This window comes from Ahaetulla prasina, chromosome 5 (genome assembly GCF_028640845.1).
Source record: "Ahaetulla prasina isolate Xishuangbanna chromosome 5, ASM2864084v1, whole genome shotgun sequence".
Classification (NCBI taxonomy): Eukaryota; Metazoa; Chordata; class Lepidosauria; order Squamata; family Colubridae; genus Ahaetulla; species Ahaetulla prasina.
This window is the reverse complement of record NC_080543.1, coordinates 32236359-32256868: the sequence shown is the minus strand read 5'-3', so window position 1 is coordinate 32256868 and position 20510 is coordinate 32236359. Positions and strand designations below refer to the sequence as shown.

Sequence of the window (20510 nt, the reverse complement as noted above, 5' to 3'; positions counted from 1 at the left end):
TTCCTGTCCTATTGTTCTCTTCATTATAGTATTATATGCATACTTTTACTTTTGCTTATATATACTTTTTCTCTCATGATGGATTATTGTTTATGTTGATGATTGTATATACTGTTGTGACAAAATTTAAAAAAAAACAACTTTGTTGCTTGTATCCTTACGATTGAGATTGAGATTGACTGTTTCCTGATTGCTTATTGTACCCTATGACTATCATTAAGTGCTGTATCTTATGATTTTTGACGAATGTATCTTGTCTTTTTATGTACACTGAGAGCATATGCCCCAAAGACCAATTCCTTTATTGGCCAAGTGTGTGTGTCCAATCATATGCACCAAGACAAATTCCTTGTGTGTCCAATCACACTTGGCCAATAAAAAATTCTATTCTATTCTAAAGAATTCTATTCTATTCTAAAATCCCCACCTTCAAAGCAGGCCGAGAATACACGAGAACACTTTTGCCTTCTAGAAAAATGTCTACCCCGGGGACAAATGCCCGGTTACCAATCAGGTGACTTGCAGCAAGTTCTCTCTCTTCCCTAGGAGCTCACTTTCTGTTGCTTACGTGACCTACCATAAGATTCAGGAAGGCAATCTTAGGAGTAGTTTCCATAGTAACTACGACGTCTTCTCGCCGACTCTCCCCCTCCGGGTGGAATAGAACTCACAACAACTTTACGGAACATCCCAAGCAGCACAAGACCTTACCGGACAGGTGGGAGATGAAACGCGCCTTTGCTCCAAAATGGCAGAGCCAGAGCCAGAACCAGAGCCGCAGCCGCAGCCCGAGCCGGTGCCGGGGTCGGGGTCGGTAGAAGAACAGGTGAGGAGGCGCCGCGATGAGTCAAGCGGTGGGCGAGAGGGGCGTTGAGTCTCGTAGAACAGCCTGTAAGGATACCTCTCCTTCCTCCAGCCTAAGAACCTTCTCCATCTTTATGTATGCAAAAATAACAGAGTCTCGCAGCGCTGGGTAGCTACTTGCGGATCCCCGAGAACCTCCAAAGCTACCCAACGCCCGAACAAGAGTTGCCCTATTTGGGAAGGCGCCCGCTTCTATTCCTCATAGACGGCAATCTTCGCTTAAAAGTGGGTCTCCGGAGCCTTAAGATGAGTGGACTTCAATTCCCAGATTCCCCCCTAGAGAGCATGCTGTCTGGAGGAATTATGGGAATTGAAGTCCACCCATTTAAAGCTCTCGAGATTGAGAAACATTGGTTTAAATCAGGGGTCCCCAACGTTGGCCACTTTAAGCCTGGAGGACTTCAACTCCCAGAATACCCCAGCCAGTGTTGGGGACCCCTAGTTTAAATTGACACTCTCCAGAAATTTTCACACCTAGTCATCCCAGACAAGAAGAGCCTAGGACGGCTGTGCTGTAATTTAAAGGGCATCAGATTTAAGAGAAGTTGGTATGAACTAGAAACTTTATTAGAGGGGAAGCCTAAATTTGTTATCCAGGAGCAAGGGGCACTGCAACAAAGGGTTTGTAAAAATGTAAGAAGGGCAAGGCCCTTAAACTGCCATGAAATTGAAGGGAACACTTTAAATATTTGTTGCAGCTTTTCCCAAACCTAAGTTTGGGAGTTCAACTCTTACAATTCCTTGGCCCTGCCTGGGAAGAATTGATTAACAGACAATTTAATCTTATGATGTATCATATCATAATTATATTCAGTGCTAAAAGAGTGATAATTCAGACACAACAACATTTACACCTTCATTACATTTATTGCAACTCTTTCCTTGTCAAGTTGCACCTGTTGCCATCTCCCCAAAGTGGAATAACCCAATTTATGTTTACTTTGAAGTGAATTCTTCACTTCAAAGTAAACATAAAGGGCACATAAGATTGTAGTCCTGAGTCCTAGAGATCCAGGGTGAGGTACTATGAAACCTAACCAAATTAGTACATGTAAATAAAATAAAATCCCCTGGAACAACATCTAATTTTTACAAGATGTTCACTTTTTTTGTTAAGCAACACTACAGAATATATTTGCCTTGGATATCCTAGACCACCTACAGGTCTGGTATTACCTGGTGATCTTCTATTCAAGTACTAACCAGGCTCAGGCCTCTATAGCTTCCCAGTCCAGATGAGGGCTGCTGGGATGTTTCTAGGTATTGTATATTTGTAATAACAATACACAAAATGAACTGTTGACATATAGCAACATAGTAAAATTTCAGAAAAAAGAATCAAGTAAAATTGAATTTAAATTGTCTCTGATAAATAATCCAAATTTATGCAACGTGCCTTTTCTCCCATTATTAAAAATAAAAATAAGGTCAACTTTGTATTTTCAGAGGATTTCTTTTCTAGATCAGGATGTCCATATCTAACCGTTAAGAGTTAAGGTTAACTAGGAATGCTCTATTAGTAATCATGTTTTAACTTAATTAAGCTGTTTGACTGACAGACATTGCAGCCTTAAGATTGTTAAAACTAACCATGGCAATTTTAATAAATATATAAACGTTAATATTTAAAACGAATCTATCCTTCTAGCAGATTTTGTTGTGCTTATTATAGACAGCTGTGACTCAACTGTGTCCCAACTGTGATAGAGCAACACCAAAAAGACTGACCATGAAACTTTCTTGGCCAAGCCAATGATTTCCCTTGGGGTCTTTCATTAATCTTTCAAGATTTTTCTCTTTGGCAAAGTATTCAGTTTACTTAAAAGCTTCTCTGCCTGTTTTTATTAGATAATATTTATTAGATATTTGTTGTTCTTTTTAAGTGACATTCTTCTCTTTTGAATGATTTGATTCTGTACAGGAAGTCCTTGATGATGGCCTTGGAAAGGATGCTTTACAGCACACACACCCCACAGTCACCTGATCCTGATCTGAGTCCTTGGCAATCTGTTCATGCTTACCACCAGTTGGCAAGCGCCCTGTGACTATGTGATCTTCTCTGCCAGCTTCCCCATAAAATCAATGGATTTGCAAACTCTTGCTGCAGAACTGAGATTTCCTTCTGGCAGGCAACCCTTTGAGAATGAAAGGGCTGCTTGCTAGGAGAAAGTCTTAGCCATTGGAGAGAAACTTAGCCATTTCTGCTGTCCTTCCAAAGAGTTCGGAGGACTGCAGAAATGGAGGTCAGACCTCAGAAAGTCTGACCTCCATTTCTGTAACTCCTCAAAGGAAAATGGAGGGAAGGAAAACTCTTTTGAAGGGCTGCAGAAATGGAGGTCAGAGCCAGAACATTTGAGTCCTATTTCTGCACTCCTTCAAAGGTGTTCCCCTTCCTGCACTGAGGGGAGTCGAACTCCTCTGCAGGGTGGAGAAATGAAAGTCCGATCTGGAAAATCCCAGCTCCATTCTTTCTGCCTTCCAGAGCAGCTCTCTTATGAGAGGGGAGGGGATATGAACTCCAGCGGACTTCAGAAACGAAGGTCAGATCTTCGGGATCCAAGTTTTGTTTCTGCAACCTGCTACAGAGGTTCCCTTTTACCTACAGAGGGGAGGGGAAATCCTCCAGTGGGCTGCAGGAATGAAACTTGGATCCTGAAGATGCACACTTAAGTTCTGCAGCCCGTTGCAGGAGTTCCCTTCTGTGCACGGCATGGAGCTGCCTGGCCTTCTTCAGGAGGCAGCTCTTTTTTATTTATTTTATTTATTTATTTAATTATTTTGTCGAGTACATATTAGATAATATATATAAGTATAAGCATGAATTGAATACATAAAATGAATACAATTAAAGGGAACATTAGGACAGGGACGGTAGGCACACTGGTGCACTTATGCATGCTCCTTACAGACCTCTTAGGAATGGGGTGAGGTCAACAGTAGACAGTCTTAAGTTAAAGTTTTGGGGGGTTTGGGATGAGACCACAGAGTCTGGTAGTGCATTCCAGGCATTAACAACTCTGTTACTGAAGTCATATTTTCTGCAGTCGAGTTTGGAGTGGTTCACTTTAAGTTGTATCTATTGTGTGCTAGTGTATTGTGGTTGAAGCTGAAGTAGTCATTGAAAGGTAGGACATTGTAATAGATGATTCTATGAGTTAAACTCAGGTCATGTCGAAGGTGGCATAGTTCTAAATTTTCTAAACCCAGGATTTCAAGTCTGGTGGCATAAGGTCTTTTGCTCCATCTGCTTAACAACCCGCGTGGTTGCTTAACTGCCCCATTTGGAACAGCTGGGATTATGTTTGTTGAGTGAAACAGTCGTAAGGGTGCCTCACTTAACAATGGCTTCACTCAACAATCAAGATTCTAGTTCCAATTGTGGTTGTATATATTGGTTGTTATCTACCCTGAGTGATGCATATATTTTGGAAGTATGGATTTTAAACTTTTAATTAATGAACTAATTGATGATTCTACTAGAGACTCTACTAGAGAGAAGATAAAAGGAAAGCTACTATACTTAACTAAATATTAGAGTACATGATAATAGTACTGTTTTTTAAAGGCATACTCCAAATTCCCCCAAAAGCAAAACAAAGAGAAAACTATGGAATAAAAGATAAATGCAAAGTATATAGCCAAGCTGCTAGGCAACGTTGAGGCAATTACTTAGATTAACCAAGACAATGTAATATGTTAGACATAACCAGAAATTGAGTTACATATCCACTTCCTGTTTCTTAGACAGCCATATTTTTTTCTGATCTGCGAAGTGACTGAGATATGCATTGCACTAGCCATTGTTGGCATGAGTTTGGCTGCTGATATAAAGATCTAGCCTTTATGCAAACTAAAGTTGCCTTAGCAGCCTAGATTCTTATGTATTAGATGTATCTTACTATTGTTTTTGTTGTTGTTGTTGTTTATGTGATATATGAGCTCAGCCATTGGAAGCAGGTGACATATTAGAGATTCATGAGTTACAAAAGAAAAATGAACCTGAATGATGGTTTGCTACAGTTTTGTATAGGAACAACAGGGTTCAGCTGAATCCTAGCAAAATCCTGGTTTACAGAAAAAATCAAGAATCAGAAATTTCGCCCCGTATGTGCAGATGTTTTTTTCAAGAATGAATGGTTATTGAATGAATGCAGATTGAGTACAAAAATGAATGATGTATGAAAAAATAATTAGTGGTTCTAGAATCTAGACAAAGGGTAGTCCATGGATGGAATTAATGAAAGATGCTGAAAAAGGAAGAGATGGTAAGTGTTAACACAGACAATGAATAAAGTGGCATATGAGTAAAGAGGAAGTAAGGATAAATTGCAGTGTAAAAACTTATGGAAAAGTACTATAAATGCCATTTGTGTAAAGTAGATATATTTTCTTTTTTTCTTACTTTTCTTTTTTTCCTACTAGTTTTACTCCTTTTCTGTATTTTGCAGAATGCTGCTTCTTCTGAAAGAGAATAGTGTGGCGGTCATATCTATGTTGTAACTGTAGATCAAATAATATATAAGAAAAATTCATGTTCATTTCTGATTCTTAACTGATTCTAACTTTTTTTCTGATTTGCATATGTTGTAGGAACAGCCTGAAAACATTCTGATTACTGAAGTGCAGAAACAGCCTACATTGCCAGTGTCTACAACTGAAACATCTAGGACTAATGCCCAACTACTTGAAGTAGTGTTAGCTATAGATCAAGTACCAGAAACTTCTGGGCTAGCTCCAAAGGTTTCAGTGCCACAAATTGAGACTTGGTCTCCCTCTTTATCTTTCCAAACTCTTGGATCTTTGACGAATTATACTCCAAGGACTGTGATCAGATCAGTGGAAAACATTGTGCAGGTTCAAGAAGTAGCATCTCAAGAAGCGGTACAACAGTCTGCTCCATTAGCTGAGGAACTTCCTGAGAATGAGCCAATGCCAACAGTTTATCTAGATCCTTTTGAGATTTCTCTTCAATATGTGGAGAAGCATAACATCCTGCAGATATTTCAGGTGACTTCCTCTCTTCTTGCCCTTCCCGACTATTTAACTTGAATATGAATATTGCAGTTTTTGAGTTGAATTATCTTACTCATCCTTATGTAGCCAAGTTTTCTGAGTTCAGGACCCAGCAGTTTAGGTTGTCTCTGCAGATTAAGGTTACTTCATCCTACTTTCAAGATTATAACATTCCTTATTTGTCCCCTGATTACTTAACTGTCCTGTGTATCTAATTCAGTTCAAGATAATGATATGTTAACCCCTTAAATGTTTATTATTATTAATTAATGTTATTCTTGGAAAAACATTATCAAGGCTAACCTTCAAGAAACAGTACAAGTTCCTATGCTCCAAGTTTGCCTTTAAAAACAAAATAGTTCCAATTTTGAATACAAGTTATGCACTACTACAGGGGTCTCCAACCTTGGTCCCTTTAAGACTTGTGGACTTCAACTCCCACTGGGAGGTTCTCCAATCAAGGTTGGAGACCCCTGCACTATTATATTGAATACAGCTGATCCCCAACTTACAACTATTCATTTAGTGACCATTCAAAGTTACAATGGCACTGAAAAAAGAGACTTATGACTGGGATTCGCACTTATGACCATACCAGTATCTCTATGATCACATGATCAAAATTCAGGCACTTTGCAACCAGCATGTATTTATGATGGTTGCAGCATCTCGGTCATTGGATTGCCATTTGCAACCTTTGAATTATTAACAGCTGTGTGTTTCATTTAACTACAGCAGTGATTCACTTAACAACGGAGCAAAAAGATTGTAAAATCAGGTGTGATTCACATAGCTACCGTGCTTAGTAACGGAAATTCCCATCCCAATTATGGTCATATCATAAGTTGAAGAATGCTTACAATAAAGGTGGGATATAAATAAATAAATACAGTTGGAAAATGATTTTCTTAAAACTTGTCTTTAACATTTTGTTTCCCAGTTGTACTTGAAAATCTGTTTTCGATCTAGCACTTCAGAAACTAGTTCAGAAATATTTCAGTGGTATTATTGTTAGACAAACGCAATCAAGTATTTTCAAGCATAAGATATTTATCAAGAAGGCAAAGCATTCCACTGGCCTTTTTCGCTTGTCTTACTGGAACATTCTCTAACTTAAAGTAAATATTCATGGCCTCAGCGCCTAATAACCTTGCTTGATCTTGAAAACAATTATGAAGGATTTGACCTAGTTATGGGTAGCCCTTGACTTATGACCACAATTGGGACTGGAAATCTCGTCATAAAATCTTTGCAACTATAAGTTGAGGCATCCATATGACTGGACCAATTTTGTTTTATAATTTTTGCCTTTAAGCGGATCACTCTGATCATTAGGTGAATCACACAGTTATTAAGCAAACAACACAGTCATTAAATGAACCCATTGTTTCAAATGGGTGTGGATTTTTTATTTATTTATTTTTTGCTAGAGACCAACAAAACCCTGGAAACCAGCAAAAAATGTCACAAATTGCAATCACATGATCGAGAGACACTGCAACCAGTGATAAAAAATGAGTCAGTTGCCAAGCGCCCAAAATGTGACTACGTGACCAATGTGGGGGCAGGTGGTGACATTTTGCCATGTCCAGAAGTGTTTTTACAAGTCCCAAAGCACCTGTTTTAAGGCCATTTCATTTGTAAGTCAAGAACTATGACTTTGATGGAGGATCATTTGGGAAATTCTAGGGCTGGGAAATTATAAACCATTTTCATATTCTTGCCAAAAAAAGCTACACAGATATATTAACATAGTTGATTCAAAGGACACTTCATTTTTACTACAAAAGAAAACTTTAATATAAGATGAAAAACAAAAAACAGATACCAGTATTAGTGGAGGTGTAGCAGTGTGCATAAATACTATGTGTCACATGCTAAATTAATGACTTTTTGTTGGTGGTTTTGATTTTTGATCCTTGTTACACTTGGAGTGTGTGCATTTTAATGCTGTTTCTATGATGATTCTGGTTTGGGGACGTGTGATCAGTGGTGTCTGTGGTAGCTCAGCCACGACATCATTATCAGATACTTTTAACTTGGACTTTTAGTTCTTCAAATAGATGTCTGAATGTACATATAGAAATACCAAATGATGTAATATATAATGTATATATAATATATATATACACATACATACATACACACACACACACACACACACACACACACACACACACACACATACATACTGTATCTTGTGCATATCTTATTATTTCCATTTGAAAAAGTGACCCAATTTTTAAATCTGAGACAATGTACTTTTGCATCTTTTTCATAGAATCATAGAGTTGGAAGGGGCCTTTTAGGCCAGTGAATCCAACCCCTGCTTAGTGCAGGAATTCAAATTAATATAACTACAATAGATGAATATCCAATCTCTGCTAGATACAACCAGTGAAGGAGAGCCCACCATCATTCTGGGTAATTTGTTCCACCATTGAACTGCTCTTATACTATACTATTTTTTCAAATGTTCAATCAGAATCTGTCTTCCTTTAAATTTGACTTGACTTCCTTGTATGTGACATCTTTTCAAGCATTTGAAAAGTCCTATCTTATGCACATCCCTTTTCTCACTTTTGAAGACAAAACATTCCCAGTCCTATACTTTTTTAATGTCATCATCATGGTTACCTCTGGTTCTTTTCTAATTTTCTTAAGTCCTCCTTAAAGTGTTGTCCCAAGAATGGGATTCAATACAGTTGATAGGGTATGACCAAACCAAACCGACGTACAAGTAGACATCGTTGAATGACCGCTTGGTTAAAGACTATTTAAAGTTGCAATGATGCTGAACAAAGGGGACCTTCAATGGGTCCTTGTATTTGTGGCTGCCACACAGCATCCCTACAGTCATATGATCACAATTTGAGTAAATAGCAGCCAGTTCATAACTATGACATTATAGTGTTAACAGATTAACAGAGTTGGAAGTGATCTTATAGGTCAGTGATGGCTAACCTTTTTGCCATCGCGTGCCAAAAGCGAGGGAAGCATGGGCAGGGGTTGCACATGTGCATGCCCACACCCATAATTATATGCTCCCTGCTCCCTGTTCATGCACGTGCAACCCATCCACCCCCGCACTCCCCCCATTTTTGCCAAGTGATGGCATGGTGGGCCCGGTAGGCCCATTTTTTGCTCTCCCCAGACGAAAATGGCCTTTCCCACCCCCCCCGGAGGCCCTCCGAAGGCCGGAAATGGTCCGTTTGCCAGCTTCCGGTCCCACCGGAGCTGAGCTCACATGCCCTGCATGGCATGCCATAGGTTCGCCATCACGGTTATACGTCATCCAGTCCAACCCCGCCACCTAAGCAAGAGACCCTGCACCATTTCTGACAAATGGCAGTCCTATCTTTTCTTGAAAGTCTCAAGTGATGAACCTCCCTCACTGTTCTGTGATCAGTGTTACATGTTCACTATTTGTGGAAGCCAACAGCAAAATCAATAGGGAAGTTGGCAGGAGATCGCAAATGATCATGGGATACTACAACAACACAGGATTTGCCTACTCTTCCAGGAAGACAAGGCAGCTTATATGGGAATCTCCCTTCATTTTATCCCAGCAACAATCCTATGAAGTAGGCTGAGCTGAGAGAGTGACTAGCTCAAAGTCACCCAGTGTGTTTCATGGCTGAAGGTGGACTTGGTTGTCCTATGATTTAGAATCTGTATTTTGATGCAGCCTTCAATTCCTTTTTTTTTTTTTTGGGGGGGGGGGGGAACACATCTTTATTACTTGCTTTTTATGAAAAAAAATGTAATTGCTACTTTCTTTATATTCAGGAGATCACGGAAAACTTGGTATATGTGAAACCTGAGAATCCATTAGAGTTTATATTAAATCAGGTATGTTTACAATAGTTTGGTGAAGAAAAAGGTACAGTTTTGAGCATATATAGATACATATTGGTTTAGAGGAGGAACGTTTAGGAGGAAAGTTGGGTCAGACACGACTTCACAACTAACAACAACAAAATTGCTTTAGAAAAGATAACAGTATTACAGATAGTCCTTGGCTTATGTCCATTCAAACAGTGACCTTTCGATGTTATGCCAGCACTGAAAAATGGATAGACAAGTTCACCTCCCAAGGTTCCAATCATTGCAACACAGCATAGCTATGTGATCGCAATCTGGCTTGCATTTCGCTTGCATTATGATGTTGAAGGAATCTGCAGTCAAATGATTGCCAAACAAAGCTGAAAAAGCTGCAAAACACTCTAGTAAGTGGCTTCTGTTTTTTCTCCCTCCTGTGCCATACTCCCGCCCATGCTGGTTTTCCTAGGCCTCCTGCAACTCATGGTCTACATTGACCCTCCCAGGCCCTCTTGTGACTTGCATCAACCATCCCAGGCCCTACCTTGGCTTGTCCTACCCATTATGTGCTCTTTAACTATGTTTCTCACCTCTTCCAACTTAACAACCTGCACTTCTTGTGGTTATGATAGCAGCCAGCACTGCTTGGGATTGCCATCACCAAGCAACACAATCACATGATGTTGTGCTTTATGATTGCAGCACTTAGCATCTCAATTGGTGTCATAACCTGAGGACTACCTGTTGCAGCAAATAAGCCTGTGATAATGCCAGAGAACATCTGTATGCCCATAGTTGAATTATGGGGAAAATTGTGTTGATTTATGGAAGGTTGTAGGGCTATGTAGTAATCTGGATTTGATCTGAAAGAGCTTCTGTGGAGCTCTGCAGAGCTTAGGACAGCATTGATCTGTGAGTCATTAAGGCAGCTGTGTTTCTTTCCATATTGCAAAGCTGCAGCAGAAATCTTCTCACTGTTTTAATGCGTCCCAGAAAAATGTTGCTTTCTACTCCCATACATTTTGAAGCACCTCTTCTAAATCAAACCTAAAGCATTGCACAGGTTTAGAAAATGAAAAGATAGACCAGATAATCCATATGTATGTTCCATCTGAGTCAGTAAATTCTGCACGCTCCAGAAGTAGACAAATGTAATTTGATATGCAAATCTGGAAAAAGGAGAATAATTGATTTGTTTACCAGTGAAGAAATAATAAATGGCAAAACATTTTGTTTTTCATCAATTAACAAGCTAGGATTTTATGGCACCAACTGTGATAGAAATTAGAACACAGGTTTTGGATTGTGTACATTTCTTTTACAGTGCTCATAATTTTGGCTTTTAGACAAAATCTGGTAATACTTGCAGTAATAATTGTTGCAAGGAAAAATGGTGCTAAATTTCAAACCAGCAGCTTGAGGAGAAAAGAGTCACTCATAAGAAATACAATGCCTTTTTCTGAATGTGATATGACTTTTTATCAGGGGTTGAAGCAAAAATAGATAAATTTCCATAAAGTAAATAAATATCAAATTAGCGGATTAACATAGGTCAAAATATGTCATCACACAACTCTAGAAAACGGGAAACTAAATAACAATAAGACTGAGCAGAGTAAATCTTAACTCCCAACATTTCTCTGACCATCAAGAAGTGGTGTTTCATTGGCTGAAAATGGTCCCTGCACAGCAAGGGTGAAATGCTCCCAGTTCTGACTGGATCTGGTGATCCGTTAGCACCCGTGATCGGTGGTTTGGCGATCTGGTAGTGATGGTGGAGCGAAGCTCCGTCCACCTGCCCAGGTATCATTACTTCCTGGTTTTAACCAGGAACTAATGTGTTTTTTACCTTCTGCGCACAAATGTGACACACGCACGTGCACTTCCAAACTGGTAAGGAAGGTAAGTAGATTTCACCCCTGCTGCACAGGTATCAATTTGAAACCAATCAGTACTTTCATTCCCTCATCTCCTCATCATGGATTTGTTGGTTTTGTTTATTTTTAACATGACTATAAGGGGCACTCTTTACAAGGATTGCAGAAAAACAGATGAGGGCCAGAGCTTCATGGAGACCCAAAATCAGAATAAAATTATCCTGTCCTCTCTGCTCTTATTAAATAAATACCGTATATACTCGAGTATAAGCCGAGTTTTTCAGCACGTTTTTTGTGCTGAAAAACGTCCCCTCGGCTTATACTCGGGTCTATACGGCTTATACTCGAGTTTTTTTTTTTAAGCCCCTCGGCTTATACTCGAGTATATACGGCTTATACTCGAGTTTTGTTTTTTTTTTTTCACATTTTACCGGACGGCGCGGGGAAGCCCTGCCGGTGCAGTGAGAGGGCGGGGCGGGGGAGCCGCCAGCCTTCTCAGCTGAGGGAGGGAGGGTTTCCCCAACCGGTAGGTGCCTCATTTCCCACCCTCGGCTTATACTCGAGTCCCCAGTTTACCCCAGTTTTTGGGGTAAAATTGGGGACCTCGGCTTATACTCGGATCGGCTTATATTCGAGTATATACGGTATATGTACTGGATGATCCCACTTTGCCTGGAACTTGAGGTACCTTGAGCAGGTATATATAGCAAATACCTCTTGTTTAACAAAACAAACCCCTTGCTACCAGGTGAATTATATATGGAGAAAGTATTTGTCATGATGTTTTTAATCAGTGTACCTACATAGATACAAATACAATGTGTACAGTATGTCCTATGGCATGTTCTAAAGCACTGATTGGAGGCATTTTTCCTCTAAGTATTTTGGTCTTTGATGGCTGCAGGGGGCATAATGCAGTGATGTTACTGGATCTAGAGTGTTGAAAATACTTCATAGGATCATTTGAAGGGAACTTGGAGGTTTTCTATTTCAATATCCTGTTTAGGGCAGGAATCCTCAGATCATGTGAAATGACTGTCCAAAACCTCTAATGATAGAAAACCCATGACTCCAGGAGGCATGCCAATCTGGTTTAACAGCTCTCAGAGTCGGGAAATCCTTCCTTGCTTTTATGTTTGGATTTCTCTCTGGAGAGTTACCACCCTTTCTTTCTTTCTTTCTTTCTTTCTTTCTTTCTTTCTTTCTTTCTTTCTTTCTTTCTTTCTTTCTTTCTTTCTTTCTTATCATAAGAGACTAAGGAGAATAAATCAACTGTTTCTCTGCAGCCTATGTTCTTTTTTTATAGAAATTATTATTTTTTCCTCTGTAGCATTTTTCCTGCAAATGCAAAGTTTATTTCCAACCTACCCCCATCCCCCACCCCCCCACACAGAGTCAACTGTTGATCTGTTGGTTATGATAGGAATTGATTGACCAGCTTCTTGATGAAGCTGATGTAGGCTGAGAGGAAATGACTGGCTCAAAGTCATAAAGCCGGCTTTGATGCCTAACTCACATTAGGCATCATTCATTTCTGGCTTGGTGCCGTGACTAGACCAAACTGGCTGTTAGGTTTTAGAAATGAAAATGGATGTGTTAGTTTATGCAGAAGCCAGGCCTGCAGTAAGGAGAGAGTGAACTTCTTCTATGATTCCTTGATTAACAATATTTTTACAGTATACATAGGTGAATAATAAGAATTTATTACTGGTGTTTTCATGCCACTCTCCTTCAATACACAAAAGAAATAAAGGTTAAAAATATCAAACTGTGACAATAACTATATACTGTCCTAACCAACTAAGTTAAATCACAAAAGAAAACCTAACATCCTAAATCCGTGATGGCGAACCTATGGCACGCGTGCCAGAGGTGGCATGCAGTGCCCTCTCTGATGGCACACGAGCCGTCGCCCAGGTTCAGCTCTGCTGCACATGCGCATGTGCCTCCCGCTGGCCAACTGCTCTTCAGGTCTCTGCCACGGATGCGCAGGGGCACATGTGGAGGCCGTGCGCATACATGGTGGGCAGGGCGTATGTGTGGGAGCCACATGTGCATTGCATTTTGGGGGTTCGAGCATGCGCATTTGTGTGCACGTGCACTTTGGGCACTCGGTCTGGAAAAGGTTAGCCATCACTGTCCTAAATGCTTTCTTGTTGTTGTTGTTGTTTTTTCATTTATATCCCGCCTTTCTCCGAAGACTCAGGGCGGCTTACACTATGTCAAGCAATAGTCTTCATCCATTTGTATATTATATACAAAGTCAACTTATTGCCCCCAACAATCTGGGTCCTCATTTTACCTACCTTATAAAGGATGGAAGGCTGAGTCAACTTTGGGCCTGGTGGGACTTGAACCTGCAGTAATTGCAAGCAGCTGTGTTAATAACAGACTGTCTTAACAGTCTGAGAACTGAACCAGACAGTTTTGTTTTTAACAAGCCATGGCTTTTTTTCCCTTTTCAGAAGTTCAGCAGGGAAGACATCGTTCATAGATATAGAGGCAACCTCTACTAGCGATGTAGCCATTGAGAAGGCCCTGGTCCAAGGCCTCTGTAGATGTTATAGGGTGGCCTGATTCACTTTGAAGCAAGGTTTTTAAAATGACTAGTAGGTAGTGCAGATTCTGGAATAGAATGCTATGTAGTCAAATCTCAGAGGGGTCAATCTGAACTACTGCAAGCTGTATCAGTTTAAACCACTGGGTAGTTTTCAAGGGTAGCTCCACATAGTTGCTGTAGTTCAATTATGTGATAATAAGGATCTGAATTCTTCCTGGTCCAGAAAAGCTCACAATTAGTTCACAAGATGTACTTGTCACAATTGTGATAATTACATAAAATTTTTGCATTATCTGGACATAAACTGTTTCAACTCCTACCCTCAAAACGACGCTATAGACCACTGCACTAGACACAAGAACAGTTTTTTCCCGAAGGCCATCACTCTGCTAAACAAATAATTCCATCAACACTGTCAAACTATTTACTGAATCTGCAATACTGTTAATCTTCTCATAGTTCCCATCACCAATCTCTTTCCATTTATGACTGTATGACTATAACTTGTTGCTGGCAATCCTTATGATTTATATTGATATATTGACCATCAATTGTGTTGTAAATGTTGTACCTTGATGAACGTATCTTTTCTTTTATGTACACTGAGGGCATATGCACCAAGACAAATTCCTTGTGTGTCCAATCACACTTGGCCAATAAAAATTCTATTCTATTCTATTCTATTCTAACCCAAAACAGTATGAATATTGTTAATTGCATTCATTAGACATTCTACTGTGCAACAGCACCACACATACAAAGTCTGAAATAGACTTAATCCTCATAAGGTATCTTCTGTAATTACTGTTATATTTGAAGAATCTATAATGACTGAAACGCTGGATATTTTGTTTTCTGTTGTCTTCTAGGTCCAGACAATGATAAATCAGAGGAATCAACCAGATGAGGAAAATGAAAAGCAATAATAAATACAACTGAAAATTTAAGGATATATCTTTGGACACTCTAAAGAGGACAACATGCTGCCATGCTACCCATTTTTATCCTGTCTGTATGCATATCTTACAGATCTAAACAATATCTGCGGTAACTAAATACTCCCCATGCAGATGCTAGTATACCTAGAATAACAACAACCACAAAACCATGGTTGCCTTAGCACAGATAGCAGAGAATTTAGGAAATGCATATTCACACAGGTGCTGTACTTCTCATTAGTACTTTTGCACTAATCTTCATAATCTGGAAGGTCGTATGATCTTATGAAAGTAGTTGAACTGCAGAATGGGTAATGTAAATAATCTCTTCCTGCTTTCTATGAGTGGGAATGTAAAAATAAACCCCTTTCACATTAAAAAAACCATTCTAGGATTTCAGAGGCTAGCCTCACCTTTTGGTGTAAGTTTGACGCTTGTACTGGTGGTTAGTTTTTTATATAAATAAGTATGAAAATGTGAAGTACCATTTTCAGAGTAAAGTAGAACTCTTCTGGTTTATAAATATTTATTTTAATATCTTTAAGAGAATGGTTCCTAGACTATTCATCAATATGGAAAGGATACGGTTTAGTACTGTTTAAAGAGCTACATCTTGATTGCGAACTTACATTGAAGTTATGTGTCACACTAGTTTAAATAGCAATTCTTCGTTTTAGCCTAATTATGAATTGACTGTGGTTAATCGACAATCCTACCAAGTGAACTCTTCATAATTTACGGTGTATTTGAAATTAATATCATGTTAAACTTAAAATCCAGGTGCCAGAATTTATTTTGCATTATATTGTTTGGAAACATTAATTGCAATTTCTGATTGAACCTGTTTGGAAATGGAGATAACTGTAATGTAAGTGAATAAGATTATCATGTGTAGACATTACCATCTAATGGCCACCTGGAATTTTCCAGCCCAGGCTTGGTAATTCTGCTTTCATGCTAGCATCAAAACAATAAACTCTACCTTGGCTTCCACCTTCGATATTCCTATCTATCTATCTATCTATCTATCTATCTATCTATCTATCTATCTATCTATCTATCTATCTCAGTTCAGTTCAGTTCAGTTCAGTTTGTTACAGTCATAGACCAGAGACCAGAATAAATAAAAATGCTCAGTAAATATACAATTAAAAATTGTAGCATAAAATAATAAATAACAACTAAAATCTATGATAAAATCCAGTCTGTCAATTAATACATGGTCTAACTATACTAAAATTACAATCCATAAACTGTGTGGCCCATTGTCAGTTTAATACTAAAAGGGAAAGGAATAAGCAGTGCAAAGAGTTTGCCGCATTTGTTCTTTCTTTCTTATCTATCTATCTATCATCTATCTATCTATCTATCTATCTATCTATCTATCTATCTATCTATCTATCTATCTATCTATCTATCTCAATATCCACCCACTCAACATTTTGTTTAAAAATGAAAGTATTACTTAACTAGGAAATAAGCTGTGTGTTTCCTATGTCTTCAGAATGTCTAGGAATGAAACAATATACACATGATCCTTGACTTAAGACCACAATTGGGACTGGAGTTTCTGTTACTAATCAAGGCAGTTGTTAAGTGAGTTGTGCCTGATTTTATGACATTTTTGTACAGCTGTGAAGTGAAATACTGCGGCTGTTACGTGAATCACACCATTGTTAAGCAAATCCAGCTTCCCCTATTGACTTTGCTTGTTGGAAACTGGCTGGGAAAGTTGAAGATGGTGATTCCATGACCTGGGATACTGCAACTGTTGTGAATATATACCAGTTGGCAAGTGCCTGAATTTTGATTACATAAAAAAGATGTTGAGGCTCTAGAAAAAGTACAGAGGAGAGCACCAGGATGATTAGGGGACTGGAGACTAAAACATATGAAGAACAGTTATAGGAACTGGGCATGGCTAGTCTAGTGAAGAGAAGGACCAGGGGAGACATGATAGCAGTCTTCCAATATTTGAGAGGCTGCCACAGAGAGGAGGAAGTCAAGCTATATTCTAAAGCACCTGAAGGCCAGACAAGGAATAATGGATGGAAACTGACCAAGGAGAAATTCAAACTAGAAATGAGGAGGAACTTTCTGACAGTGAGAACAATCAATCAATGAACAGCTATCCTTCGGAAGTTGTGGGAACTTCATCGCTTGAGACTTTCAAGAAAAGATTGGACTGCCATTTGACAGAAATGATATAAGGTCTCCTGCTTGAGCGGGGGTTGGACTAGATGACCTAAAAGGTCCCTTCCAACTCTGTTAATCTGTTAAAAAAAATATTCAGAATTTTAGAGAGCCAGTTTGGTCTAGTGGCATCAGGCTAGAAACCAGGAGACTGTGAGTTTATTTATTTATTTATTTTGTCACAACAATATATATAAGTATCATACAAAAAGATTATATAGTATATAAACATATATATGAGTAAATATTAGGAGGTATAAGCATATATATATATAGGAAGAAGAAAAGAAAAACAATAGGACAGGAACGGAAGGCACGTTTGTGCGCTTATGCACGCCCCTTATGGTCCTCTTAGGAATGGGGTGAGGTCAATAGTAGAAAGTTTTTGGTTAAAGCTTTTAGGATTGTGGGAAGAGACCACAGAATCAGGTAAAGTATTCCAAGCACTGATGATTCTGTTACAGAAGTCATATTTTCTGCAATCTAGATTAAAGCGGTTGACATTAAGTTTAAATCTATTGGTTGCTCTTGTATTATTACAATTAAAGCTGAAGTAGTCTTTAACAGGAAGGACATTACAATAGATGATTCTATGAGTTAAACTTAGTTCTAGTTCTTGTCCACCTTGGATATGAACGCTGTCTGGGTGACTTTATCCAATTTCACTCTCAGCCCACAACATTGGGCTCAGGCAACAAGCTGACAGTCAATTCCTGTCACAACCAATGGATCAACATTTTGTCAAAAAAAGCAGACCTTACATTTGTGGTAAAAAAAACTAGGAAGAGTGAATGTGTGTATTCAGAATTTTGCTGTAGTTGTGGTTGGCTCTGAGATCCCAAACAATAGATTGAAGATTTTTTTCAAAGGCATTTTAAGTGACTTTAAATTGTTTTTCCGTGTCTTTTAGTTCTGCAGTTTATTTTGCATATTTTCCAGGTCCAAGACCTACCCTCCTACCTACCTTCCCTCCCTCTCTCCTTCCTCGCTATGCTTCTGGCAAAATATTTTAGCGCCATCAGTTAAATTTGATACTGCCCTAGCTCAGTGAGAGACCAAACAGCTAGGCAGAGGACATTCCTGTTTATTTTAGCATGTTGCGTGTGAGAAAGTGAGAAGAAATGAATTGAATGGCTACTATGTTCTGTAGGATTTAAAAGTATATGGGAGTTTTCTAGATAGCATTGTGGCAACCATACAGCTCCAGGACAGTAGTATCTTTCTGTAATCTGTTCTTCCTTCAAATGAAGGCAGCAGAATAAGGTTGCAAATTGTCCCTTTATGCATTGGTGTGAGAGGCACTTTTTTCTTTATTTATATGCCATTTCAGAGTGATGCAAGAAAACTAATGTTTGCTTGTGAATCAGGGAATTCTCTTAAAACCATATTTGGTACATTAATAGGGAATTCATGTTCTAACAGCACTTATCCAAGCACAAGAGAGACATAACAACATACCTGGCTAACCAAAAACTTTCTAATATTGACCTCACCCCATTCCTAAGAGGACCATAAGGGGCGTGCATAAGAGCACAAACGTGCCTACCGTTCCTGTCCTATTGTTTTTCTTTTTCTTCTTCTTATATATATAATGCTTATTCCTCCTAATATTTACTCATATATATGTTTATATACTATATAATCTTTTTTGTATGATACTTATATATATTGTTGTGACAAAAATAAATAAATAAAATAAAAATAAATAACTGAGTTATACAAAAGAATGCCGGGGGGGTGGGGGGAGGTATTAAAAAAAATCAGACAGTTCTGTGAGAAATAAGCATGCTATTGTCAGTTGTGTGCACATATCTTCATCTTTACGGAATATAATGTCTTAAAATAAGTCATATTTGGAAGAATAGAAACACTCACCCCAACATTTATTTTCTTGCAATTGTAATTAATCAAATACCACAGTGGAAAAATAAAGGTAAAACTTTTGTAACATTTCTATCTGTGACCACCAGATGGCATCAAAAGCTTATAATGAAGCTTGCTGAAGAAAATTGGTAACAGGGATGTAAGAAAGTAAAGGAAAAATTAACAGGTTGTATACAGCCCAAAGCTAGCAAGTCAAAGAAAAAACCTGAACATAATATATTCTTCCAAGTACTACATCTTCAGTTCCATCGAAAATAAAAGCATCCTTCACCACTAACAAACTGGAAGTTATGTAGAGTTACTACTACGTTATGGTTTTCTAGAATGGCTGGAGGTTTACAGTGGTTTAAAGTTTTTTAATACCATACATCATTATATGCTCCATTTCTAACATTTCAAACAGATAGCAAATGTATAAAATTTACATTTATTATCCCTGAGAAACCAAGGACCTCTACAAATCACTGTTATTTATATTTTTAACAATTTGTCTTCTCTATTTGCAATTTCAGAATTGACAAATGACTATTCAGTTAATTTTTCAAATACTTTCTGGGTGGAAAGTAATTTAGTTGCTGTTTCTGTTCCGACCCATCTTTCTGAATCTAGAGAAGCTTTGGAAACAATTAGAAGGAAATTGCAATTATTTTTAAATAATTTGCTAGTAATGTGTGTGTTAGTTCTATAAACACATTTGTTAACTGAGTGTTTGGGCTGTATATCTTTGGATCTCTTTTATATTATGGGAATGGGGAAAAGCTGCCATCCACTTGATGTTTCCCCAGATTGTTAACCATGTGAGAATGGTTAACAGTAGAATAGAGAATGGTTAACTTGTAGAACAGATAACCTGTGCAATGACAAATGTCATCTCCATCACTGAAACTTGGTAGGGTGACATGTGCCTGAAACATAGCCTTGGGGATACTATAACTTATTTGAAAGCAATGCCCTCAACAAAAATTGAGTGTTGCGCTACATATAAATAAAGCACACACCAAAAATTCATGTATTGTTAAGAGCTTTGACATAAGAATAAAAGAAGAGAGAAATCAATGTGACATCCTCATGGCATTTATTATAAACTGCTTTGAGAGGCAGCAGATACGGATCTATTTTTGTGTCTGGTTACCAAAATTTCTAAAGAAGCACACAATAGTGATAATGGGAGATTTTAGCCACCTTGAGCAGTGCTGTAAATCTAACCCTGCCAAGAGTCAGATGTCCAACCAAATCCTGTCATCTTTTGTAGACAACTGTCAGGAGATAAAAGAACAATGAAGCCTGGGTTTAATATTTATCAAGAAGGATAAATTTGGAGGAAACCATGTCATCTTTGAATTCATGATATCAAGGGCA

At 38.4% G+C, this 20510-nt stretch overlaps 1 protein-coding gene across 1 annotated transcript; it reads left to right on the top strand.

The window, feature by feature from the left end:
- Positions 1 to 592: 592 nt before the first annotated feature.
- TEX55 (testis expressed 55) lies at positions 593 to 16056 on the top strand. Its single transcript, XM_058184766.1, has 4 exons — positions 593 to 826; positions 5455 to 5871; positions 9667 to 9729; positions 15006 to 16056. The coding sequence occupies exons 1-4, from the start codon at positions 749 to 751 to the stop codon at positions 15060 to 15062; spliced, it is 615 nt and encodes a 204-aa protein (XP_058040749.1). The 5' UTR covers positions 593 to 748; the 3' UTR covers positions 15063 to 16056.
- The last annotated feature ends 4454 nt before the right edge of the window (positions 16057 to 20510 follow it).

Coding starts and splice junctions, on each gene's coding strand:
- TEX55 (XM_058184766.1), top strand. CDS start 749: ATGGCAGAGCCAGAGCCAGAACCAGAGCCGCAGCCGCAGCCCGAGCCG. Junction 827..5,454: donor CGGGGTCGGTAGAAGAACAG/GTGAGGAGGCGC, acceptor CATATGTTGTAG/GAACAGCCTGAAAACATTCT. Junction 5,872..9,666: donor ACATCCTGCAGATATTTCAG/GTGACTTCCTCT, acceptor CTTTATATTCAG/GAGATCACGGAAAACTTGGT.